This window comes from Corapipo altera, unplaced genomic scaffold (assembly GCF_003945725.1).
Source record: "Corapipo altera isolate COAL_440 unplaced genomic scaffold, ASM394572v1 44, whole genome shotgun sequence".
In the NCBI taxonomy this organism is placed as follows: Eukaryota; Metazoa; Chordata; class Aves; order Passeriformes; family Pipridae; genus Corapipo; species Corapipo altera.
In genome coordinates this window covers 10729211-10754959 of record NW_020884880.1, presented here as the reverse complement: position 1 = coordinate 10754959, position 25749 = coordinate 10729211, and the positions used below count along the sequence as shown (strand labels likewise).

General features: G+C 39.4%; 1 protein-coding gene across 1 annotated transcript; it reads right to left on the bottom strand.

The window, feature by feature from the left end:
- Window positions 1-233: 233 nt before the first annotated feature.
- On the bottom strand, window positions 234-24914 carry KLHL7 (kelch like family member 7). The gene is made up of 11 exons (XM_027639002.1): window positions 24697-24914; window positions 20517-20619; window positions 19032-19125; window positions 17700-17824; window positions 15802-15977; window positions 13043-13217; window positions 11455-11597; window positions 6613-6853; window positions 3481-3682; window positions 3088-3185; window positions 234-1500 (listed from the first exon to the last, which is right to left on the bottom strand). The coding sequence occupies exons 1-11, from the start codon at window positions 24814-24816 to the stop codon at window positions 1217-1219; spliced, it is 1761 nt and encodes a 586-aa protein (XP_027494803.1). The 5' UTR covers window positions 24817-24914; the 3' UTR covers window positions 234-1216.
- Window positions 24915-25749: the final 835 nt, after the last annotated feature.

The window sequence follows — 25749 nt, the reverse complement described above, 5'->3', positions numbered from 1 at the left end:
CAAAATTACAATGAAGCTATTAATGAACTAGCATGGGAGCAGGACAGACATCAGACATCATTTGTATAGTTCTCCAGAACTGAGAAGAGGCACACAGTGTTGATGACACCGAGAGCTTGACAGGCTGGACTTCAATTCTGGATGAAGAAATTACCATCGTGGTGGCTGGGAGCATTTACAGAGCTCTGTGCTTCCAGACCAGAGATGAATAACCATGCGCAACTTCTGAAGACTTCTGTAAAGTATCTTTAATGACTCTGTTCATGCCATTTTAAAAACAGTCACTTTCAAGAAGAAAATCAATATATCTGTATATTGTATTTGCTTTTCCCATTCCTCTTCCCATCTTTGCTAAAAGTTTGGCATCCACAGTATGTACAGTCTGATGCCTGGGAAGAGAGACTGAGAATTCACTCCAAGTTTCCAACTTGTTAATTATAGTGCACAATTCTTGTCAACTTCACCCTTTGACATCCCTTACCTCAGTGTAATAATAAAAAAAACCGAATCCAAGTCTTTCTGTGAAAGCTCCCCAAAATGCCAAAGAGACCATCAAAATGTTTCTCTAGTCTCTATATATGGCCTCTCTAACTTTAAAAAACTGATAAGCAGTCATGCAAATGATGGAAGAAACTCAGTGGAAGAGGGCAGCTATCACGATCTAGAGAGTTGTAGAAATATTGGGAATCTTTATTAGACAGCAGTCCTTGGTCTTTCCTGAGAAAATATCTTCATTGCATCCTGGTAAGATTTCTGCAGGTAGGTATGAATGAGAAAAAAATTTTGCTCATCTTTCTCATGACCCAAGCTATATCTACTCACCATTACTAAATGAAGTGTCTGCAACTGACCTTGGTAAAGTGTCATTTAACCAGAAATCTTTTCTTCACCAAATGCTTTAGAAGAGTTCCAAGTATTTTTAATTTGGTCTATGTTTGAGAAGGCCACACCCACAGCCCTTTTAAAGGAAGATGCCATGTGATGTTACTTAGGTAAGTGGATTCTCAAAACACATCCCCATCTCTTAAAAACAGACAAGAAAATGGGCATGACAAAATCCACATTACACAATATGCTGTATATACAAATTGAAAGACTGCATCTCATTTTTTCCTGTTATTAAATTTAACAAGATTCAGTAAAATATGGAAGCAAAGCACCAATAGCCATCTTTCCCCAAGTCCTTGAAGAATGTCTCAGCATCTCCTACAGGTCTTCAGATTTCTAATGTTTCTTCATTTGCCCCGCAAGTGTCTACAACACAGATTAAACAACTCGTCACTGGGAAAGCACGGACTTTGGAGTTGGCTATCCACTTGTCTGTTTCAGTGTTATATTCAAGAATGTGCCCTAAGCGACCAACACCCTGAAAACCAGCCAGGACATAGACTATAGATCCCACTGCAGCACACTTCACTGTTACACCTTTCCATGGCATTGGAGACACCATCTTCCATTCATTCATCTTGATATCGTAATATTCTACATTATCAAGGCCACCTACAAAACAATGAAATAGATAATTGCTTATTACATTATACTGTATGGACTGAACTAGAGCATGCAAATATTCCATGAAACTGAAGTCTTTATTTTTAAGGTTTTAAAAACTTTACAGTAAAAAAAACAAACCTGAAAAAACACCCTAAGTTTCTAAACTAGCAGTTTACCCTTGCACAAATACAGAGAAAAGTAAAAAGGAGATTGAAAGTAAGATGTGTTGTAACAAATTCACATTAGACGCTTTCTAGAGATTCCAACGTGTTACTACTTCATGAACAGAAGAACTAACAATGCTGAATTTGTGATGGATTTGTGGCTAGTGACTAAAACTTAGGAATCTATCTGAAACTTCCCTATAGCTAGGGCACTTTATTCTAGAGGACTGACAGGTACCTTTACCAAAATAGGCCATTTACTGATAGAGGATGTCTCTCTCCATGATGCTAGTAAAATCACTGAAGTGTAAAAGCCTTTGATAAGGGCCAAAGAAACCAAGAGTTATTAGAGAAGAGTAGATTTTATGACTAAGATTCACTTCTTCAAGAAATATGTTAGTAATTAAACCTTACAACAGCCACAAACATTCTGTTATCCCTATTTAACAACTGAGTCAGTTTTCACTTCCAGTCCTGAATTACTAGATCTGAGAGATTAAGAAACTTTTCTATCATGTTAAGAGGTATGAGTCTTTCACCCCAGACATAACTCTTCTTCATTCTATTCCAGTAAGAACAGTCATTAACACTTCTAAAAGGAGCATTCAGCTAACATTATACAAGATGGCAGCTCTGGCAGTTACAGATTGATAAAATGTTTGTGCAATAAATGCATCTACTGTTTTTGCATTAGGAATCAATCACGATGGAACAGTTTTAGTAGCCAATTAAAAATCAAGCTATATTCTAAAATAGCATTCATCTGATATCAAGTATACCAGTTACCATAAACAGTGACTTTAAAACCTCATAAATGAGAACTTTCCATTTTGAAAAGCACTTTAGAAACCCCCAGTAACTAAAATTCAATTGTTCTGGTAAATAAACTATTATTCTTCTAGTTTTAAAGACAAGGAAACAGGCAAATCATAAATGACCTGCCCATGACAGTGAGTCTTATTTCAAAGCTGGGCAGTCAGAAGAGGTCTCACATTTTCACCACTTTATAATATCTGACTATCTTTAAGTTTTTGGACTGAAGTTCCTAAAATAGTGGCTATACCTTTACCTGTCTCTCAAAAGAATGCTAAAATATCTCAAAACACATCATAACTAACTAAAAAAAAAAAAAATTAATTCTCTTTTCTTAGATGCCTGGTTTAGCCATATTAACTACTTCAGAACTGGGCTACAGTAGGGGTACATATCTGAACTTGATGGTACTCTTATTAGTACAAGAATTTAAAAAATAAGATATAGTGAAGTGTGGAGGTGAAAAGAGGAAGGCAAAACTAAAGTGGCAACAATAGGATGTTTGATGGTGTTGCTCAGAGTTTTTCAGCTGAACAGAGCAGAATTCATTGCAAAATAGACCAGAGCAGAATTCATTGCTGTGTGACCAGCTAGAGAATTAATAGAATTAAAGTACCTAAACCATTTTGTCCACCCACAGCAAATATTTTGTCCTTTACAAACACCAGCCCATGATTCTTCCTGGCTTCAATCATTGGACACAGCTCAGTCCACCTGGGGAAAAAGAAACCCAAACAGAAGAGGAAGAGTCACCATCTAGTTCATAGAAAATAAGTATAAAATATGTAAATGAAACCTACCATTAAGAAAATGAAACAGGGATGAAAGCTGCTTAAGAAAAACTGCCTTTCAAGTAAAGCTACAAATAACTGATTCCTCACTGCTGACTCAGGAAAATTCCTTACCATATACAGTTTTTCCTTTAGTCATCTATACTTGAGTCATTTACATAGCTAGCAAAGACCCAAATGACTAAAAATAACATTAATACAATTAATACAATACTTACGTTTCGGTGGCTGGATCATAAACTTCACAGGAATTTAGGACTCTTCCAGAAACATTGTTTCCCAAGCTTCCTCCGCACACATAAATGAGACCATTGGCCTCTACCATTCCATGGCTGCATCGCTGAGTCAGCATGCTGGGCTTCGTGTGCCAGCTTTCTGTTCTCGTGTCATAGCATTCAAATAAATACAGTGCAGAATTTCCTTAAAAAAACAGAAACCCACCAAAGTGGCATTAATTTTTATGGCTGTCTTTCAAGGGAAGAGTCTAACAGCAATTATCAAACTGAGACTTGGTTTCTTAGTTGAAAAGGGAAAGCTGCTTTCCCACCTCCAAAAGCAGACCTGACCAACTTGAAATTTGGAACAATTCAAAAGCACATACTCATAGTTTCTTTCACTCTTTTATTCCAGTAAGTAAGTTGATTAAATTGCTATTTTTGTTTAAAAACAACAAGAAAAAAAATAAAGTTTGGGGTTTTTTGAGGGGAATAAATGCTGAACAGAGATATATATATATATAGATTACTGATCCCCTGTCATCAGCTCATGCTACTCTTACTACTTGGAAATATACTGAACTTTCAGATGTAAAGATGTAACCATCTTTGTAAACTTACTACAAGTTCATGAGTTTTTTCTGTATGCAATGTGACTTGCCCAATTTCCAGAATACTCGTTGCCTTTGGAATTTTGATAGTTTGATTATGTCATACCATACTCTTGAATTATTAGCAATCACCAAACAGCTACCCCTCCTCACTTTATTTTCTTCCTGAGGAGTAGCAGATACTGGAAGTGCAAGGTCTGTGTACTCCTCCCTCAGGGGCCAAGAAAACTATTACTGAAATCAAAAGCGATTTTTCTAATGAAGATAGGTGGGAGCTTAAAGACTTGTGTTGAAGTAACTGAATCACAGGCAAGGCAGAGAAGGCTGCATACAACTTTCCCAGAAAAGAACCAGGGTCCTTCTTCCCTTAGCTTCAATAGATATATTCACCTAGAACAGTTAAAGGTGGCTTTTCTTGTGCCTCTTCTTCCTTGGATTTCTACTTCCAAAAATTGTGTCATACTAGCAGTACTCACTACCAGTTGAGGGTTTGAACCTTCAAAACAATGCTATGTTTCCAGACCCAAAATACAGAAACAGACTCCTATAAACTGTGCATTTGTTTACTTCTACTCTGTAATTCTCAATTTCACCAAAAATTGTATAGAGTAGGATGTATTTTTCCTTTGAAGTAAATAGTCATCCTTATTGTTTTGAAGTTGTAGAAATTCCCATCCATAGAAAATAAGGCAGATCTGTCTTTAATATCTTTTTTTAACAGATAAAAGCTTCCATTTTCAGTATAATGATAAGTATTTCTCCTGTACCAAAACAGAGTGGAACAATTCAGCTTCTAAACTCTGCTAGTTATTGCAAATAAAACAGGACTCCCACCAATTCAAAAAGGGGAAATGAGCCATGGACTGGCACAGTAACCCAACCTCTTCAATTGATGCAAAAACCAGGCAATTTTTTTACATTTCTTTGTAGCTAAACACACTGCAGCATTTTATCAGATTAATGCTTTTACATAATTGCCTGCTTCAAATTAGAAAATACTAGATTCAGGAGAGACAGACTTTTCCAAACATTCAGTGTTCACTGAATTCTAAAGAAAAAAGTACAGCATTATTAAATTTGGGCTTTTACTATTCTGTCTTGAGTATTATTTATGGAAAGCAAAGTGAAGCTGTGCACAGTGTGAGGGTAGTTTTCAAAGAAAACTGCTAAATTAAGATCTCCACTACAGTTGTATTAACTATTTAACACGTATTAGAAAATAAACTATACAATCAAAAGTTTCTATCATTATTCCCCATGAACTGAAATGTGGGAAACTATGAAGATTTATGAGATTTTGTAGTGTTTCAAGTTTCCCAGTGTAGCCTTAGTTAAGTCTATTTCAACTAATGGGAAAGGTGCTATTTCACATTTACCACATGAGGTGGCAGCTGGGAACTGCCTATTCTGCTGCTTCATTAGACCTCTTAAAATATTTGAGGCCAAATTACATGGCCTACATGTTACAACCTCCCACTAAGTGACTTATCAATGTTAAGCACTGATTATGACCTTTTTTCTCTGTTCACCTCCCTCTGCACCGATGCAGAGCTCAAAAGGATCTACTAGAAAATTTCTTTCTTCTAGGATTTTTTTTCCCCAGAACATAGCTTTTTTTAAAGCTCTACTTTCAAGGATATATATAGCATGCCTACATTACAACTTTTGGGTTGTTGATGATGTATCAGGTGTAGACAAAATAAAATGTTCCTAAAACATGATAGCATAAGTCAGCCTCTAGGGTTTTTTGGAGAGAGAAAAAAATCCCAATGGTCTTATTTTTTCTTTACTATTTTGAGTAATAACATCTAGAGAAAGTATTTTATCTCCCTTTGCTGAAGCAAATCAACAGAATAACAAAATAAAAGAAGATAACTTCTGCCATTTGAAAGAAAAATTGGACAAATTCCTTTAGAGGACCAGGTATCATTTCACCACCAAGAGCAGTAGTTTTAAAAGATTTCTTTTCTACCTTTCTTTTTTCCCCTTGAAAAAAATCTCATTAGGCTCAACATATGCTGCATACAAGGAAGCTGTTGTCAAAATGCAGCTATTCTGGCCACATATCGCAGAAAATTTTGAACCACTCTAAGTTTTGTAGATTTATAGAAGTGGGACTCCCAAAATATATTTCATAGAATCACAGAATAATTTGGTTTGGAAGGGGCCTTAAAGATCACCTATTTCCAACTCTCCTGCCATGGGCAGGACACCTTCCACTAGAACAGGTTGCTCAAAGCTCCATCCAGCCTGGTCTTGTCCCTAGTTAACCCCTAAGAGCTGCAATCTACTTTATGCTCTAGTTAATGTAAAGATTAATCATTTCATTCAGCGAAACCATTTTAAAAACACAGGTTGTTGGATTGGGCAAAGGGGGATAAAATCCTAAACATAGGAAAATAATCTCATTAGGCTAACACGGCAAAGTGCAGTTTCTTGTCAACAGTCATGCAAAAACCAGAAAAATTTCCAGCTATCTTTCTTTGTGCTTTTTTGTTTGTTTTAAAGATTTTTAGTGTCTTACCCACTTCTGAACCACCAGATGTATAAATTTTGCCCTCAGCAGCACAGGCTGCAAGGCTATCTCGAGGTGTTGGAGGTCCTAGCTTGGAATACCAGCTATCCTTCACCACATTGTAGCAGTCCATTCGCTTTATAGGGAAGAGCTGGGAACCACCCAAAATATAAACTACGTTGTCCCAGAAGACACAAGCTGCATCCCTGCGCTTTTCAAAGGGACATCGGATGTCTGTCCAGCTGTAATCCTGCATTACAAAGAACAAGTAATGTCTAATAGATTATAACACTTACCTGCACAGCGAGTGTTTTTCAAACAGAGCTTTTCATAGAGATTTAGATATGGTCAGTTTTAAGTTCCTTTTCAAAAAAAACATGAACACTGTTTATTGAAGAATACTCCTCAGGCGTACTCTTGAAAAATTCTTTTAGACACAGACACAGTTAGCTGCAATGAACCATGACATTATGAATTTCTATTTCATTCCCTGTGTGCACCCAGTACAGCGTCCCTGAAAAACAGTTGTGTTTTTTCCAACAGAATTGACCTCCTGCTGCTATTATGTTAAAACAATGCATATGATCAATAAAGTAGGATTGCATTTTCTTTTATAGCAATGGAAGAAGACATCTTACATATAGTAACAGATTATTTCTAAAAAATAATAAAATACAGAATGTATCAAACAAAGACAGTGGAAAAAGGAGAATATCCAAATTGACAAGCAACTCAGTTAAAAAGCTCTGATACATACTTTATTACCATGACAACTAGAAGCTTATTTACAGAATTTACAAAACACAAATGATCTCTAGCTATCCACAGTTGATTGCATGAGAAATAGGGTAATGCTCCATCACAAATACTGGCAGTCACGTTGCCTAGAAACTGATTTTGCACACATTGGCAAAATCAGCGAGTATCAAATATAGGCAGTAATGCCCAAAGCCTTAATAACACCAAACTCAGCAACTGATGGCAGACCAGGATAGCATACAGCACAAGAAACACTTCTTGAGTAATAGCATCTCACATATTCCATGAGCATAGTTTGTATCCTATACTGAACAGGAAAGTACGGGACCTTAACTGTTATCTGTGCCACCTCAAGAAGGTCTACCTCAACCTGCTGAATGACCTTCACTGCAATGGTTCACACAAGACGTTACATCATTACATTTTCTTAGCAAGGACATACTTCAAACACCTTGGTCAATGAGGAAGAACAGCGACTCCTACATGGGGGTTCAAAGAAAGAGAGGCAGAGCATGTTATAGTCCAAAACATCTTACAATCTTTTCTTGTAGCATCCCCCATATCAAGAAGAGCTGGCAGGTGCATGTGGCCCTTTATGGTGAGAAACAGGTCCTGGGGCATCCTAGAAAGGAAAGCCATACTACAGCATGGCAAAATAAATAGCTGCATAAATCTTAAGAAAATGTCTCAGCGCATTGTGCAAGATCAACATACTTTCTAGCTTAAACTTCTGGCAATTTTACAAAAAATCCTGTTGTTTTCCTTTACTGTTATAAAGGGCTGTGATCTGACCCACTTTTATAGCTTCAGCTCATGTATCCATTTCATCCATACCTTTATCAAACGGAAAGCCATAACTTGAGCATGCTCAGCAGTATCCTCCTCTTTCAGCAGGAGGCAATTTAGGCCATCCTCTTGCAATGCTCTTCAGTGTTAGTCTGTACCACATAGAATTGATTCAATTTTTGCATTTAACACATTTAGGAATTATGCAGAAGAGTTGCTTTACACCACAGCCAATATCCACACAGCCCTGGGCAGTGCAAGCCTCATTTCTGGGGGCCTGAGTAAGGAAAGACAGACCAAGACAGGTATACGGTGACACTTCCCCTGCTGATCTCTGTTTTCAACAAATGGTTGATTTCATCAATTTACTAAATCACTTATTAAAACTATCTGAACTCCTAAGAGCCACAAGATCCTGTGATAAGAATGGCATGTGCAATTATGGGTCATGTGAAAAAGCACATTTCTTGTTTAAGGCTTTTCCCTCATTTTCAGTTGATACCTCCTCTTCAAAGTTTGCCACAGAAAACAGCAGACATGCCCAATATGGACAACCTCCCCACTAACAGCTTATTGACTACACCTCCATTTCCTCATAAAAGGTATGCTGTTTTCCTTAGTCATCAAGAAATAGTGTTGCCAGGCATCTGTCACTTTTTACTTGATATTGTTGAATTTTACACTGCTAAAAAGTTAAAAATTCCAACCATTTCTGGTCACTAGAGACAGCAATTTCAAAAGAATAAGCATATTGCTGACATGAAATCTCAAAGTCATGTATAAGTTTTTTATCAAGAACTCATAGAACAAAACAACCAGTATGTTATTCCCAACCTAGGGGAAAAAAAAAAAAGAATATATTTTTTAAAAATAATATGTTGAAAATTCAACAAGAAAATGCTTCCCACAACTGTTAATAAGATTTCTAGTAGTCATCTGAAAACAAACATCTCTACTCAAATTAGTGCCAGACTGCTCCATAACTGTTATACCCATCTGCATCTGCCCCATTGCATCATTTTGCTCTCTTGATGAAGTACATGCATCAATAGAAATACCACTTACAGTGCAACACAAACAACAAATATAGTCTTAAACTCATACTGCTAACAGTCTCAACAAATAACACACAGTATCCAATCCAGTCTTATTTAAAGTACCCTTTTAACAAGAAGGAAATGAAAATCAGCATTAGAGACTAATCTTGTGTGCAAAGGCATCAGTGAAAATTAAAATTTTTGCACTAGTTTTATCGTGTCAGAATTATGGAAATCTGTATTACAACTGTCAATTTAGGTGACATAAGATTTTAATTAAATTACTAAATTTAATTAAATTCACAAGTGAAGGACTAGGTCACTATTCAATTAACAGACAATAAACAAAATTTCAATTCTTTCCCAAGGACCCAACCTTGCAAAAGTACGTACACAAGCTTAATTCCCTGCTCTGTGACCCTTTCATCATCTTTTGATGAGACTAATTAAAGTGAGTTAAATGCTAATTCAACGGGGGTTCTGGATCCTTGGCTTGTTGCATTTAAGAAGCTACTGTCACAGTTTTAAATATCAAACTCAGATACTCAAGCAAAACATTCAGAAAAGGACCTTTAAATAGATTAGAATTGGAAATGAAGTAAAAGCTATCCAACGAGACATGACAGGCTAGCTAAGAACACCCAAGAAAGGATACAAGCACTAGGAAAATATGCTTGTTAGAAAAACAATCTCCAATTTCCCACTTCTTGAATTTTCCTTCCCTGCCCCATTCTCCCTCTGCCCACTAATCCACATGCAAGGCCATAAGTCTTGATCGGGAGGCAGTTCTGTAAAATTTCTTCCCAATTCAGTTACTTTTTGGTGCTATGCTTGGACAAATAGTCTATGAAAGAAAAAGGCATTTTATCCTATGCTTCACGTAGACTTTCACGGATGGTACTTTTTGTCCACAAAACAGATTTCTTTGCCAAAACCATGTAACTGTTTGAAAAGTTCTGAATGCCCTGATCAAAGACTTCCCCGACTCGGACCTTGGAAAGGAAAGGATTATCTGCTCTGCACCCCTCACCTCCTCATCCCCAGCTGGAGTACTGCTTATCTTGGGTATGTGTATGAAGGAAAAAGGTGGTCATTAGCTGGGAATCTTGAACTCCAAATGGAAATTCATATCAAATGTCTCTCAATCTAAGTCAGTAAAGGTAGTAGGTTTTTCTTCTCCCCAGGCTTGAGTGGTACTCAAGGAAGGTGGCTTCAATTTCATCTTACATAGGAATGTGACAGAAAAGTTCAAAACACATCCCCAAGGCTCATTCATTCTGAATTAGATTTGACAGGGCTCACATTGACTATAAAGTTCACACAGATAACACACAAAACCGTTTGAAATCATAACAAGCATTTAATATGCTGAGTTAGAACCAGAATTTCTGCACAAAATATTACATGCATGTGATTTCATAACTTAGAGAGCCCTGATGTTTACGTAGCAACTTTTTTCTGTATTACTACATGTGCTTGCCTGGTAAAACAGAGTATGGGTAATCCTTCTGCATGCAGTTGATGTTTCTAGACCATTTAGTCTGTATAGCTGAAACACACATCATTCCTGTGGCTCGATTTTATTCAGGAAACAAGGGAACAAATTGCAGGCAGAACTTGGTTGCTATAAATTGGCCAACTCTAAGTTTTTTGTTGAAGAAACTCACTCTTTTCCACTTACGTAATACGTTCTCCCCATTCCCCATCCCACTCTTTACATACTCTTAAGAACAAACAAAATTCGGAACCATTAATATTTAGAAGTGGTTGCATATTTATAATAAATGCACTAAAAAAAAAACCCTTGCACTTCAAAACTGGATTATACACTAAAATATGAGCCAATAACTTAACAGTGCTAAAAAAAATTGCTTTGAGTTACTCTAAACACATAAGCGCATGCACATGCATACAGACTTTTCTATATTCCTAACTAATTGCCTGATGTTTCGGTGACCTTTTATTTCTTTGCAGCTGTGTGATGCACATACCAATCAATTCTCAACTCATGAATTGATCAGATCTCCGTATCTAATATTGCCAAGAAACAAACACCATCATTCTATTCAAAATGACGTATTACATCTTGGTACACAGACTTAAAAGTAGTTAATTAACCATATTCTTCCAACTGTATACCCAAGAGGCAGGGAATACATCCCTCCTAATACCATTTTGTAGATCATAATCTCTTAGTTAATACCATCAGCAAATAAAACAGGTGAGATTACAAACAGTGAATCTTAATGCATTCTGAGGTAACGATTACCTTGGGATTAAAATATCTGCAGGACTGGGGCTGTGAGCCTCCAAACAAAGCAATGCGATAATCGTGTTTTTTTCTTCTTGGCCGTGTGCCTTCCACTAACTCTTCTCGGTCTTCTGGGGAAAGGAGGTGGTACCGCATCCCACCTGGAACAAAGACAACAACTGCTGCAGATCTAGTGTAGCTCACACATAGCAAGGGAGGTTTCAGAGGCAGGGACAGGGGAGAGAGGGAAGAGAAGGAAAAGCGAGAAACTAAGTTTCCAGATTACACCTATATAGCTTTGATTTAAAAGGGAAGAATAATGCACAGCAGCACATGAGGATAAGGGCATACATCAAGACTTACACCTTGTCTCAAACTGCCTGCTCCACACAATAAGGACATGGACATAGACTCATGTTATATACCAACTGATCGATAGCTAATTTATACAATATCAACAAGCAATTAAGTTTGTTGCATTGAAACAGGCAAAAGGAGGCAAACCCAAAGAAAAGGAACAGCAAAACTGGGAGTCTAAAGAGGACAGTGCTAACATTAATAGAAGGGATCTGAGTACAATGAGGAGTCACTGTGGCACCTCCTCACGCCACAGTTTCCGATTGATAAGAAGGCATCTCTAGCACACTGCACACTCATGAAAACCCCTTACTTTTGTTCTTAGCTGACAATGCAAAATATTAGTTATAACTGGTAGAAGAGAATAAGCATTCTCCTAAGAAACATTCCAGAGAATGCAAAAATATCGGTGACATTACAAGCCACTAAAACTACAAAAAAATCCTTATTTCTAAAACAATGCATCCAACTCCATGTTACACAAGAAGTATGACTGAGATGTCAAAAGTCAGCAAATACTTACCAACATATAGGTTAATTTGAATCTTGCTCATTGAATCTGAAGGAAAGCAGTTGTGTACTGTTTTTTAGATCTACACTAAAATGAAGCCAACTAGTTAACTCCTACTGAAATCAAAAATTTATTTCCAGAATATTTATTAACATCTAGGTTTTTCTTTCTCACATGACAAAATGGTACCTAAAAACAAAGAGGAAGCTTGTTCCCTATCTTATTTGCACCTTGAGAATGCAAATGTAGGATCAATCATTTTAGGATCAATGGTCAGTATATACTAGAGATAAAAATAGTGCAACATAGAGTTAACAATCTAATTTGCTTAGGGAAGCTTTATAATACTCAAAATTTTGACATGAAGTATTTCTTTTATTAATTCACACATGAGCATGAATGATATTGAAATTACTAGTGTGTCCCAAAGGCAGACTAACTTTCAATTACTCTAATGAGTCATTGACAAAATCTCCATTCCATTACTTCTCATGGAGTTCATGTCATTTGCTAGGAGAAAACAAATGAAAGTCACACTGTTACATAAGATAGGTTTTATTTACGTAATAATCTCCTAATCCAACTTCAGCTAAAGGCAACATACTAGAGGGAACACAGTCAGATGGATTTAATGTGGATATGTTGTCAGAGCATTTAAAGCAAACAATCCTCAAAAATTCCACAACATTTTCTTAATCATACAGAACATTATAAAGATTTCAGCTAGAGGTCACTTACTGATCACCATTTTAAGGCATTCTGGGTTATCCTGAATAAGTGGTTCAGCCTGAACTGTTTTACTTAAGAAGTTCTTTGATATCAGAGGAAATCGGACTTTAGCAAGAATATCAACCATGTACGGCTGGCGATTGGGCTCATCGTACTTCAGCCATCTGACTGCTGCATCATAAACCTTAAACAAGAGAAATGGAAAGAAAAGAATAAGGTACATCACCATACAGTAAGACACATAACTGAACCCTAATGCTCTAAACTGCAGGTTAATTTATAGTATCATTTTAGTATGTGTGGATCCATCGCCATCTTCCAGAAAAAACCCAACCCCTACCCCAACAAAACAGTTACTGAAACCCAAAAAAAGACAGTGCTCAGACATGAAGTAAAACAAATACACAACCACAGAATAAAACACATCTACGAATTTTAAAACTCCTACTACTTCTGCTATTTAACTTTTTTCCTCCAAATGGAAAACATGAATCTGCAATTCACATTTATGTGCGTAACTCCTGTACCAGGTTAAGTCCAGTATCTGAAGTCCAATGCCATAACATCAGTAATAATTCCCCAGAAATGTTGAAATAGCTTCTACTTGATATGGTTTCCTAAGATGACAAACTGCTTCTGTTACCAAATCGTCATGTTAGGGATCCCAATACATTGCTATTGTTATGTCTCAGGAGACAATTTAAATCAAAGTTTTTAGCTGCAGACTACTGTAAATTTATCAGAGGGCCTCCTCTCTTTCTCCTCTTTACATGAAAAGGTAATGTGTTTCCTTAAGAGGTAGTGAAAGTAACCATGAAATCTGCTCTATTTATGACTGTACCGCAAGTCAGGAAGAAATGAAACAAAAGTCCAGTATTATACATGAACTATGATACTCCCATGCTGCTCTCGGACACAGCAGGCTTTATCTAGTAGCACTGACTCTAAAGTGGCAGGATAACTTCATTACAAGCACAGCCAATACCTATGCTTGTAGCTGAAATTGGTCACAATAATCAGTAGCGAGTGACTGAGACATAATATGGAAAGACACTTAATGGCAGAATTATTCAGAAGGACTACTAAACCACCCCAGCTATAATTTTGCAAAATTACAGGGAATGAGGGAAAGTAGAGAAAAAAATACTTATGGCTCAATTCCATCAGCTAAGGAAATTCAACAGAATGACTGGGATGGAAACATTGTATAGGACAGGTAGTAATTATTGCCACCTTTCTTTTTGTACTAAATGCAAATATGCTTTACACCAGTACAGACATTAGAGTACTATGTCAAGTTTCTAGCAGTACTCACGAGAAATAAGATTCCTATAGTACCACTGGCAAACTTTTGTAGTTTCATACTGCACACTGCTAGTTTCCTAAAGGAATTGTAATGATGATATACAATATGTTTTCTACCACTGCTGCCAGGTTAAAGCATGCCATCCTACCTTACCAACAGAACTTCAAGAACGTGAATTCCAGTGTCATTCTGGCTGCAAGCCAAACAACACTTCCAGCTCTGAGAATGTTACCCTGTGACCTGATTTTCATCCAGCACTCGGTAAGAATGTTGAACTGTGACATAACTCATATTTATACTTCTAACCAGCCTACATCTATATTCAATGACCTGATATTATCCCCCATTCCCAGTAATTCTTATTTTCATAAAGTACCTCACCACACTGTAAGACAAATAACTAAACCTTAATGCTCAAAATTGATTCCTCTGCCTGTTGGAGGTCAACATAAATGGAAACTTTATAGTCAGCAATACATCCACTTCTAAGTGGACACACACACCATCTTGGCTACAAGATCTCTCAGTTGCACTTCAAAAGTATGAGTCAACTCTTGATGCCATACCCAAAGAAAGTTAAATTAAATTAGATTTCAGTTTGTTTTCAACAGATTTGACTGAGAAGCTACAAGCATCCAGAAGTTCCAAGTACTACCCAGCTGCTACAACCATCCTACAGTCAACGTTTTGGGCTGCAGTGCAGACCCCTATATGCTTCCTGTGTTCCTGCAGCAGGAAGAACAAGCTGGCAAACAGGCATTCAGGGCTGTGCTGTAAGCTGAATCAAGCATTCCAAGTAGGACAGCTGCAAATGTAACTTCTACCACAGCTTACAACTTTTAATTGAGTGAAATTCCAGGCTCCTTTCAGTGACCTAAACTTTTTTATGTCCACTGCCTAAATAAGGGCCTTTCATCACTGCCAATGCATCTAGCTTTCAGTGTTTTGCTCATCTTGCTTCCAAGTCCCTCAGTCCCCCAGGCTTAACTTGTGTATGCATATGTTTCCATCAGAAGCAACTCCTCTCTAGAATGGATACCGTACTCAGGTAGAAACATGCAGCCATTAAGGCCCAGTCTGCTCACACTTTGAAGCACATAAATCCCAATCTAGAAGCAACTGCTATGATACATCAAACTTAATTTAGCTCATATACTATGGAATCAGAAGCCCTATAGCTATCTCAATAAAGGAAACTGCTATGCTAATTCCCTCTGTGACTTCTTTCTTCCTAGTTTGCTGAAACACATACATAAACCACACTTGAAATGTGAATATTTATTAAAATTTGATTTTGACCAAGCTAGAATGCATGTTTTATTCCACAATTTAGCAAGCACTATGTGCATCATATCCTCTAGGAACATCAGAAGTGAGATACTTGAATGCATGCAACAAGTTCTTGATCAAAAAAAGATAGTGAAGTTCAGTGCTCTCAGCTGGTATGAAACAGGGATCTCACCTGGTCTTCTGCCCTCACTGTCAATGTATCTTGGTTCAGGAGGTGTGTCACACGCTTAACATCCAGCTGAAGAAACTCATCTGTCTTGTAAACTTCAGTGAAATGCTGATGGATGAAGTCATCTGCAGTGGCTTTCAGTTCTGGGCAGTCTAAGCATTCTGCTAGCACACTTATGCCTATGAAGTAAGAAAAAAACCCTTCCAAATTTGAACTGCAATTACCTTTAATACATTAAAATAGAATATAATTACCGTAATTTCAGTGATACTTGCAACCCCAGTTTAATATTTATTACCATGGTTTGTTTTTTTTTAAACATATGCTATCATAACTCATCTGCAATTCAAGACAAACTAAGACAAGGACAAACTGCTTATTCCTATCCCTTGTAAACTAACTGGAATGTCAGACTTGCAACGCTTGCTGTATTAAGTATCTTTCCAGCATTATTTCCTCATGTTTCTTTCCCCTTAACCAACACGCCACAACAACAAAGTCTAACCAGAACAGCTTGAGAAACTGGATCCAGGTTTTATGACCTTCCCTGACCTGCTCATGCAGCATCAGTCACCAACCAAGCCCAATTTCCTTCAAGAGTCATGGTGAACTGTGACTTTTCTATAGAGGTAGCACAATCAGCTGCAGACCAACACAAAAAAGTCATACTGGTGTTGCTGGAAGGGCAGAATGTTGGCACAAAGTTATAAACAGCAACTGTTACTGAGAAGCACCATTGCCAGCCTTCCCACTAGAAACTACATAAGCACAGAGCTTTTCCACAGGAACTCCTGCTCATCATGCTACAGCCTTCCTCCTTTTATGGAGGAGATGGCAAGTGTACTAGGAGTAACTCACTATCCCATGGGCTACAACTAGTCAGAGCTGCTCTAAGTAGTAAAATGCAAAGTAGAAAGAAAATCCATGCATATGACCTCTTGACAAAATTTCAAGAGATTCAAATTAAGCCATGGTCTCTTTCAAATCCACTTTTTTAATAAACCATGCATTTGTCTATAAGTCTGCACAGAATATGTTTCAACTTACAAACAACGCCTTAAGGAAAAAAATTATTTAATCTTTATCTCCCTTTTTGCTATAAATTAGCAACAAAGTATGCAAATGTTAGCATAATTGATTTTCCAGCTACATAAAAGCCACTCAAAGCAAGCCTAAGTGGCATTTTCCTTAGTAGATAATGCCTTTCTTCCAGCAGTTGTTTCAGAGCCACAGCTGTACTGCATCGAAGTGTCAGTTGAATGTGTAATTCAGACACTCTGCAAAACATTTCTATTGCTATTATAAACATCTGTAACATGATTGAGCTGTTACTAGGAGAATTACCTAACAAATGTCAGTAAGAAAGCCTAAAAAAAATTTTCTCTTTAATCTCTGATTAAATGAAGTGCATCAAATCTTAAGCATGAAAAAGTACTTACTTCTACTTGTTTACCTTTTCTGTAACACCAAGTTCACATTACAGCTACAGAACATATTATATCAAACCTGCCCAGATGACATTCATGGATTTCAGTCAAAATGAAAAGTGAATAAAACCAAAAGTAACCTAAACTTATTCTGTTCATTCTTGTAGAAGATATGCTAGTTTTGTAAGTTACAAATCTGTCAAATTGTGTCTTCAAGTACAGTAACAATTGAAAGCTCCACCTTTTCAACTGTGGTTCTCTAACCAACAAGAAGCCCCAGTGTCCTGCCAAGCTGGATGAGATCTTGCACATTCAGTGGACCCTGTGGCAAGGGGAAACAGTTCAGATCCAGGCAAAATTATTTTTATTTGCCTGGATTTAGCCAAACATTACTGTCTTTTAGACAATATTATCTACTTTTCAGGAACAGCAAAGTTAAAAAATAAACAGTAAGTTTAAGTCTATTTCTCTTACCAAGACAATTGGAAGCATCAACTTGTTCTTTTAAAAAGTCCACACACATTTTTTTCACAGGTTCAATTTGATACTGGTTTGCTGCATCTAGTAAAGACTGGACATTATTGCTGTTAACTGAGATTCTGAAAAAGAGAAGGTATAAAATTAGCATCACTGAAATTACCTCATTTGCTGCAGTAAAAAAAAAAAAAAAAGCAACTTACGCCAATATTATTTCCCTGCTATATGCCCAAGAATCTTTCACACAACACACAGTCTGAAGACACCATCTCCCTTTATGATCTTTCCAAACTGCTTTCATTTGCTCTGCTTTACCGAGGCAGGGTAAAGGGTAACCAGTCCTGGGATCTGAAGAATAAGCCTGTCACACAGGTCTACTGCTGTCCTATACTATTGCTTTGACTTGTGTGGTTAGACACCAACATAAAAAAAAAAAAAAATCAAAACCCAAAAAGACCTTTTTTATGACAGTTTCTTACTCCCAAATAGATGTCAGCATCAGCAAACTGTGTCTAAACCATTGTCAGAACTGCCCTGGTTGATTTGCCCAGAGTTCATCAGCAGAACAAGCACGGCAGTGCTTCAAGAGAAGGTACAGAACCCACAGACTAGGGCTTGGGCACCGGGGCAGGCAACTATGTGGCTGGGGTGGGGTGTCTACATGGACTGTCTCTCACCACTCACGGGAGTATACAAGATTTCTCTTAAAAAAAAAAAAAAAGAGAAAGCCTCCCTAATGAGAGCTAATCCCATTAGTACAAAGATGAAAGGTCTGCCATCCATAGATCTAATTAAAGCTGATTAAGTACTGTTTACAATCCTCACCATCTGTAGGAGCTCTGTTTGGGGGAAAAAACCAAACAATCCAGAAAAAATCCCAAACACACTGACAACCTGAGATAGGAGGGAACTGCTGTCCACAGAACAGTTACCCACACTGCCTGTTTTGAGACGAAGGTATAACTCCTGGAATTGGTTCCATGCCATAGCTTCCATGGCCACAAAGAGAGACTGTGCTGACAACAATAAGGGCCTGAATTTCAGAACAGTGGAAAATATAATTTGACTCTAACACTGAAGTCAAAAGCTTGAAGTGCTTTGAATTGCTTTCTGGAGACAAATACCATTCTCTTTGGTCTGTAGACCTTCCTACTCATTAAAAAGGAAAACAGAGGAAGGATAGAAGGTCTAGTCACATCAGGCTTTAAACAAAGTAAAGAACTGCACTGGTAACAAAACTGATGAATCACAAAAGCATTATTTTAAGATTTTATCATTTACAATTGTCAGGTTTCCTAGAAAACGTGTGAGCTTTAATAACAAAACTACCTTGCAGTATAAGCAAACTCCACAAGCTGTTCAATAATGTCAGGCTCTGCATCTTTTAGCTCCACTTCAAAGGACTTTGATTCAATCATATTTGCTGCAAATAGATTAAAAAACAAACTTTTAATCAATAAAGCCACTCGAGTTATTGTATGTTTTGCAAACAGTAGAAAATAAAGTGATTATACAAAGTGAGAACCTGCTAAAAACAGCACACAGTTGATTGCTGTTTTCCCAGGGTTACTAATGCAAGTCAGGAAAGAAAGGAGGCAGTGGAGGATCACTGGTGTGTGTACATGCTTGTATTATGTAAATTATGATAACTGTATTAAATAGAAAAGGTCATAGATGTTGTTGACAGCAGCACAGACTGCCAAGTTAGCATTACCAAAACCAGGAAGCACACGTTGCACTATCAAAAGCCATTTCCACATTCAAGCCAAGTTTAGGAATAGACAGATTTCCGGAAGAATTTGTAATGGAAAGTTAGAACTCGTTTCACTAGGAAGGCTTTCTGCCTAAATGGTAACTCTCTCAAAGGCAGTTTCAATGCTTTTCCCCCCCTCCTCATAGCAAGAGAAGCTCTCAGCCTTGCTCTCTGGTATGCAAAGAGATAACATGTTTGCAAACATGTACAAGGCCTCCTTAGGCCAGAGAGAGTGTGAGGGAGGAGAGAAGATACAAAAAGCCTTGGAGGAGGCAGGGCTTTGCCTTTTGCCCATGGAGGCCTGATGTGTGCAACATCATAAAAAAGTGGTCCTTGCATCTGAAATAAACCCTTTTTTTAAATCCTTCCACTGCCTTGCCATTCTTGGGAAGAATACTTGTTACACTGATAACAATGGAGACAGCTCCAAGCTCCACATACACAGGCACAGCACTAAGTTTGCCCACAGATGGTTACCAGCTGACCACTGGAAGGCATGGTTATTTTACTTCTACTTGACTTTGATTTCACAGTAATTTTACAATTAATGGGTAAGGCATACAAAAGATAAGATACCATGCAACAGAATTTTTATAGAGAGCACAAACACAAGTATTATAGAATTACAGAATCACTGAGGTGGGAAAAGACCTCTAAGATCATTGAGTTCAACCATTAAACCATGTTCCTAACCTCTGAAAGCCTGTCTTATATGCAGAAGTGCCTAATGGTGAAAAGCAACGGGGCAGACAAATTCTGTCATGGGAGCAAAACCTCACGGTTTTCAGGTTAAGGGAAGGGGATCGACTCTAATACAGAGTGTGGGCCCCAATTATTAAGATAGCTTATATATGAAGTAACACTTGACTTGATCAAAAGAGTGTTAAAGGGAAAATGAGGGGAGGGGTGAACAGAGATGAATGAAAGGACACAAAGTGAGAAATCTTCATTTATACTTATCCCTCAACTTAATCGTTTTCATAAAATAAAAACTTGTCAGCCACAAATCTAGCAGGACATAATCATAAAAGTTTAAAATCAATCGATTTCAAAAGACTTACTAGTAAACATCAAGTTAAAAAAATGACTGGCTGAAGCAAGCACAACACGGTGAGCTGGGATCTTTCTTTCTTGAACCATAAGAATGACATCACAGAGAGTTTTCTAAATCAGAGGAAAAAAAAAAGACAAAACCCACAAAAATCAGTATTTTTTAAAATAGTTGAGCAATATTTCTTTAAGAACAACTTAGGGAAATTCATTGATTTTTGTAACCCACACAACTCAAGAGCATTATGTGATAAAAAGGTTTTCTGAAAGTAAAAGTTCAGTAAACCTGGAGAACTATCAAAGGTCAGTTTACCCCTGAATTTGTACCTTAAGAATGGTCACAAATAACTTATGAACTCTGATTATAGTTTTTCCTGTGGCATTTACATCAGCCTCCAATAACGTAGGTTCTGCAGCATCTGGCAGGGGCTGCACTCTTTACATCTCTCAGTCACTTTCCTCTACTCTGCTGCTGATTTTCAAGAAAACTCACAGAAATCTCATATCGGAAGGCTGCCATCATATTGCCCAGCTGGAGTGAAAGTTATAAATGAGTTAAAAGCTTTCAACGGAACGTTTTAAAGAAAATGTATCTGAAAAATACCACCTCTGTGGAAGGGTTTGACTGGTCATACCTGATGAGCAACTAGCATGCAGACAAAAAAATTATTTATTTCTCATTTGTTTGCTATCTAGATGTAGGCAGCTAGTTTCTCCCCTACATGTGAACTGTCATGCACTAGAAGGAGAAAGGAAAGTGACAGAACTTATAAAAGTTGTCAGAAGAACTGAGAGGAGAGTAAGGGATTGGGGTAAAAACACGTAATTTGAATAGATGCTGAAATGGTATCCTTTCTAAGAACACACTGACTGAAATAAATGCATACGATACTGCAGTTAATTATAACATACTCTCTATTAAGAAAGAAAAACCAAGCTACACTGCTTCCTCAAAATACAGGAATTCATTTTTGACTACTACCTTAAGTTCATGGATCTACCTTCAGAAACACCTACCTACAGTCATCCCTATGCTAACCTCGAAAAAGAATGCTTCTACTGTGGGTAATATAAACATGCTTAGAACTGTGTCAATGTTTTCCACAGAGACAAAGTGGGCCCAGGTCAAGGGGTTGATAACCCATATGTACAGTCCCTTCAAATATGTCTGTCTTCTTAGTTTTTTTAAGGACATTCAGAAGCAAATGTTGGACAAAATATAAATAATACGTTTCAAAAATATTATTTAAATGAAAGTTAGATGAGGGTGACACACAGCTTGCTTTGCACATCTGTGGCTTTAAACCATATAGGACTGAAATAACAAAAGAGACCATTCTGAAAAAATTTCAGAGAAATCCTTTAAAGCTGAAATTCCTAGCACTTCTGGTTCAAAACAAGCATCAGAAATTAACAGTATAAGGTACCATAAAATCCTTTGGCCAAGCTTTGCCAAGACATGCAACTGTTGCTTGAGCTCCACACTGCATTTGTAAGACACATTTAATGCCTCAGCTCAGCTTTAGAAGCACCTCAGATGTTCTACGGCTTCTGTGAGTGCATTTGCCAACCAAAACAGACCATCATTTTAATTTCTTTCCCTGGGATGTTTCTGGGTGTGACTATTCCATTTCAAGTAATGCTCTTGTAAGGATTTCTGCACTTCTTTCCAGAAGAATCCATTGCTGTCACTGGGTCGCCTCCATGATGCAACCAGTGACTGGTGTTAACTAAAGGACACACCCCAACGTGAGCTTCTGCAGGGCATTTCACCTTCCAAATAACAGGTTCAGCAACACCTTGCAGCTCTATCCCAGCTTCATTTCCAATGACTCTTTCTTGGCTGACCTCCACTCAGCTGCAAAGTTGCAACAAAGGCTTTATGCACATGCTGCCCAATAGTTCTGTAAACCCACAAAAACGTGGGTCATCAAGTGTTGGAGATCAGCAACAAGTCCTCCTGCACTAAACACACTTGGCCCCAACACCTCACCTGTACTGAGTGCAGGTACGGCCATGGTTTACTCTAAACACCCATACTCATGGAGGCTGCCTCTTGATCTCAGCTCACACAAAAAGCAGTCTCTTCAGAATTAGCTCTACTTTCCCATCAGCACATCTTCCCATCAGCATTAAACTACTGCAGATAAATATCTAGTGCTCCACATGCATGTTGACATTTCCATCACAAGAAATTTTTAACTCATATTCAGGTTTTATTACCACAGCATAGTTCTTGACTTATCAAAATACCAGAAGAAAGAGCTGCCTGTAAATCCTCTTTAACTTTAGCACAACTAATCAGCTGAAACCAGAATATTTTTCCTTTGGCTCCTGCTGACTTCCTAATTTTATCCTACATAATCACACCTCCCCCTGTCCCCTCAATAATAGTTAACCTCCTCTTACAAACAATTCCTAAAAGAAACACAAGTGTCATGAAACATGCAAGAATTTCTGGAGCAGTCAGCATTGCGTGCGATATGCAAAGCCACCATCTAGGGTCAGATAAGAAGTCTCCATGCAAAATTCAGTGCTGTATCTCCCTGGGCATAACAGAGTCTGAACTCTGAATCACAAATACACACAGATTTCACAGCACTTAATCCCTATGCTCTCACTCCATGTGTTTTAGAGCAACTCGTAGCTACCTGAGAGTTATCACTTTACTACACTGAAAGATGAGGTACTTACACAGAATGACAATATGGTGCCACATAGTGGAACATGGTAAAGCATGAATTCCCTGTGCTGAGGACTGTACATACATCTAAGGGAGGGCAATATTTCTTCTATCTACTTAAAAATCATAGCAGAATCTGACACCCCCTTTTAAACAGTGACAGAGGTATGAGCTGAACACTGATGAACTAAGTTATGAGCTCAGCCACACCCTGGGATATGTTTACGCAATTAGATCAGAAACAAAGCCTAAATCAAAAAAGTAGATCCCAGGTTTCAAGTCTTTACTCTGCTACCTGAAGTCACTGAAAACAATATTGTTTTTCATATACAGGAGCTTAGTTCCGTGAAAAGGTTTATAGAGATAACATAATTGACTGTGCTTTAGTGAGAGAAGAACAGGGCTGAAGTGCTGGAGAAAAACAGAACCAACACTGGTATCACTTCCGAGGCCAGGACCCAGACAGCATTAAAAGCTGGACTGAGTCTCTGGCAAGACTAACACTGGAGGACAAGCATCTAAACCACAGAAGATACAACACATGACAGTGCCAAGTATGAAGCCCCCACATGGTCTGCCTTCAGAGGTAGCTTTCATTCTGGCTCCATATCACTGTGTTTGAATGAATCAAAGTTCCACAATCAAGCTAGCTCCTCCAAAGAGAGGAAAGGTTTCTTCATATGCAAGGAGTTATATGGATGACCCATCTGCTCTTGTATCAGAAATGAAAGATTTTTTATAAAGACGAATAATTTAAAACCAAATATTTCTTTTAGTTTTAACAGCTCAACTGAAATGCACTTGCACAACTGTAATTTTGGTTACTACTCTTGCTCTACTGGTAAACAGAGAAGTCACCTTTAATAATCATTGGACTATTGACCAAGAAAGTTGATCAGCCCAAAAGGTCAGAATTTGAGGCCAGATGAGGCCACCAGACTCCTACAGTGCCACTGACCTCCCAGTAAGATGGCCAGAGGCATTCAAGAAGAAATGCTACCTGTGAAACCAAACCATGGTTACAGTCATCCCTCTCCTCCCATTGCAGTTTCACTGTTCACAGGCACACAGCCAGTTCGTTCAGAGAGGAATCCTGGTTAAAAATTCCACATCACCACCTTTTTACTACCCTCAGGTTTCTGCTCGAAAAGGGCTCTGTGAATGCTCCAGCTGAAGACACTGGGCCATCACTCGCAGCCTCACTCCTGCCCTACCACAGGAAAGGCGTTATCTTATCAGATAAGGAAAAGCGGCTCCACGGTGTCTTCTGCCTCCAGCGCCCACAATGAGCCCACGCAAGGGAAATCGGAGCTCGCTACTCTCGCTGTGCGGCTGCCAGAGACCCTGGGCCCCCCGCGGTGCCATGTTCGGTGGGTCATTCACCGCATCACGCTCCAGGGACGAAAAGCCCACGGAAGCCCAGGCGCGGGAGCTGGATCGGGATGTGCCTGCAGGGCAGGAAGCGGCCCCGCGGGGCCGGGGCTCACCCAGCCGAGCGCCCCCTGTACCTGCTTGCGCATGGTGTTCATGACGCCCATGAAGCTGGCGAGCAGCTTCGCCTCCTCGCGGGCCGCGAGTTTCTTCTCCGTCTTCTTCTTGCTGCTCTTCTCCGACCCGGGCGCGGCCATGCTCGCCCGCGCTCACCGCCGGCGCGCCGCCCCCGCCCGCGAACATGCGTCCGCCGGCTGCCGGGCGGCGAACAGAGGCTCCCCCGGCTCGGTGCCGGGGAGGCGGGCGGCGGAGGGAGGCACGGAAGCGGGGACGCGGGCACGCGGGCACGCGCAGTGCCCCCGCAGCGCCGCTGTGCCCGCGGCAGACGCGGCCAGGGGCGGGGCTTGGCGCGATGACGCTCTCAGCTGGCGCGCGGCCCCCACGCGGGGTAAACAAAGAGCGGGGCGGGGCTCGGGCGCGTTACGTGACGGGCGGACAGCGGCGCATGCGCAGTGCTGGGACCGGCCCGGGGTTGTTCCGGGGGGCGTGGTCGTCTTTGTGGTGGTCACTGGGGGCGTGGTCATATCAGGGACACGCCCTCAGGGCGGGGCGAGGCTCCAATGGGGGCGGGGCATTGGCGGGGCGGGGCCAGGCGCTCCGAGGGGGCGTGGCGTCGGCTTGTTCCGGCTGGTGCCGGAGTGTTCCTTCCCGGGAATTCGCATCCCTGCCAGTGACAAGCGCACCCCGGGGTTCCCGGTTCCGGGCGTGCTTGTAGAGATAGTGCCATGCCAAGCGCGTGGGGGAGGTTGAAGCTGCCCTGCCCAAGGGGCTGGCGGGGCTCTCGCTGCCTGTGTGTGTGAGCAAGGGGCGCGTGGTTCCTGCTGCTCCCGCTGGAGGGACCCCGTCCCGCCTTGGCGACGTGCGGGTCCCGGGCTCGCGTGGGCTGGGAAAGGAAACAAACGTGACCCAGAGGTAAACCACGTTCTCTTGACAGCTGCACTCACCCCTCTTCCAGAAATAATGCCATGGACAAAATATTTGGTGCTTTGATCCTCGTTCTATGAATAGGATTGTGGCAGCCAAAGCTGTGTTTCAGTGTGAGTTTGTTGTTTGTGCATTTGTGTGATGTT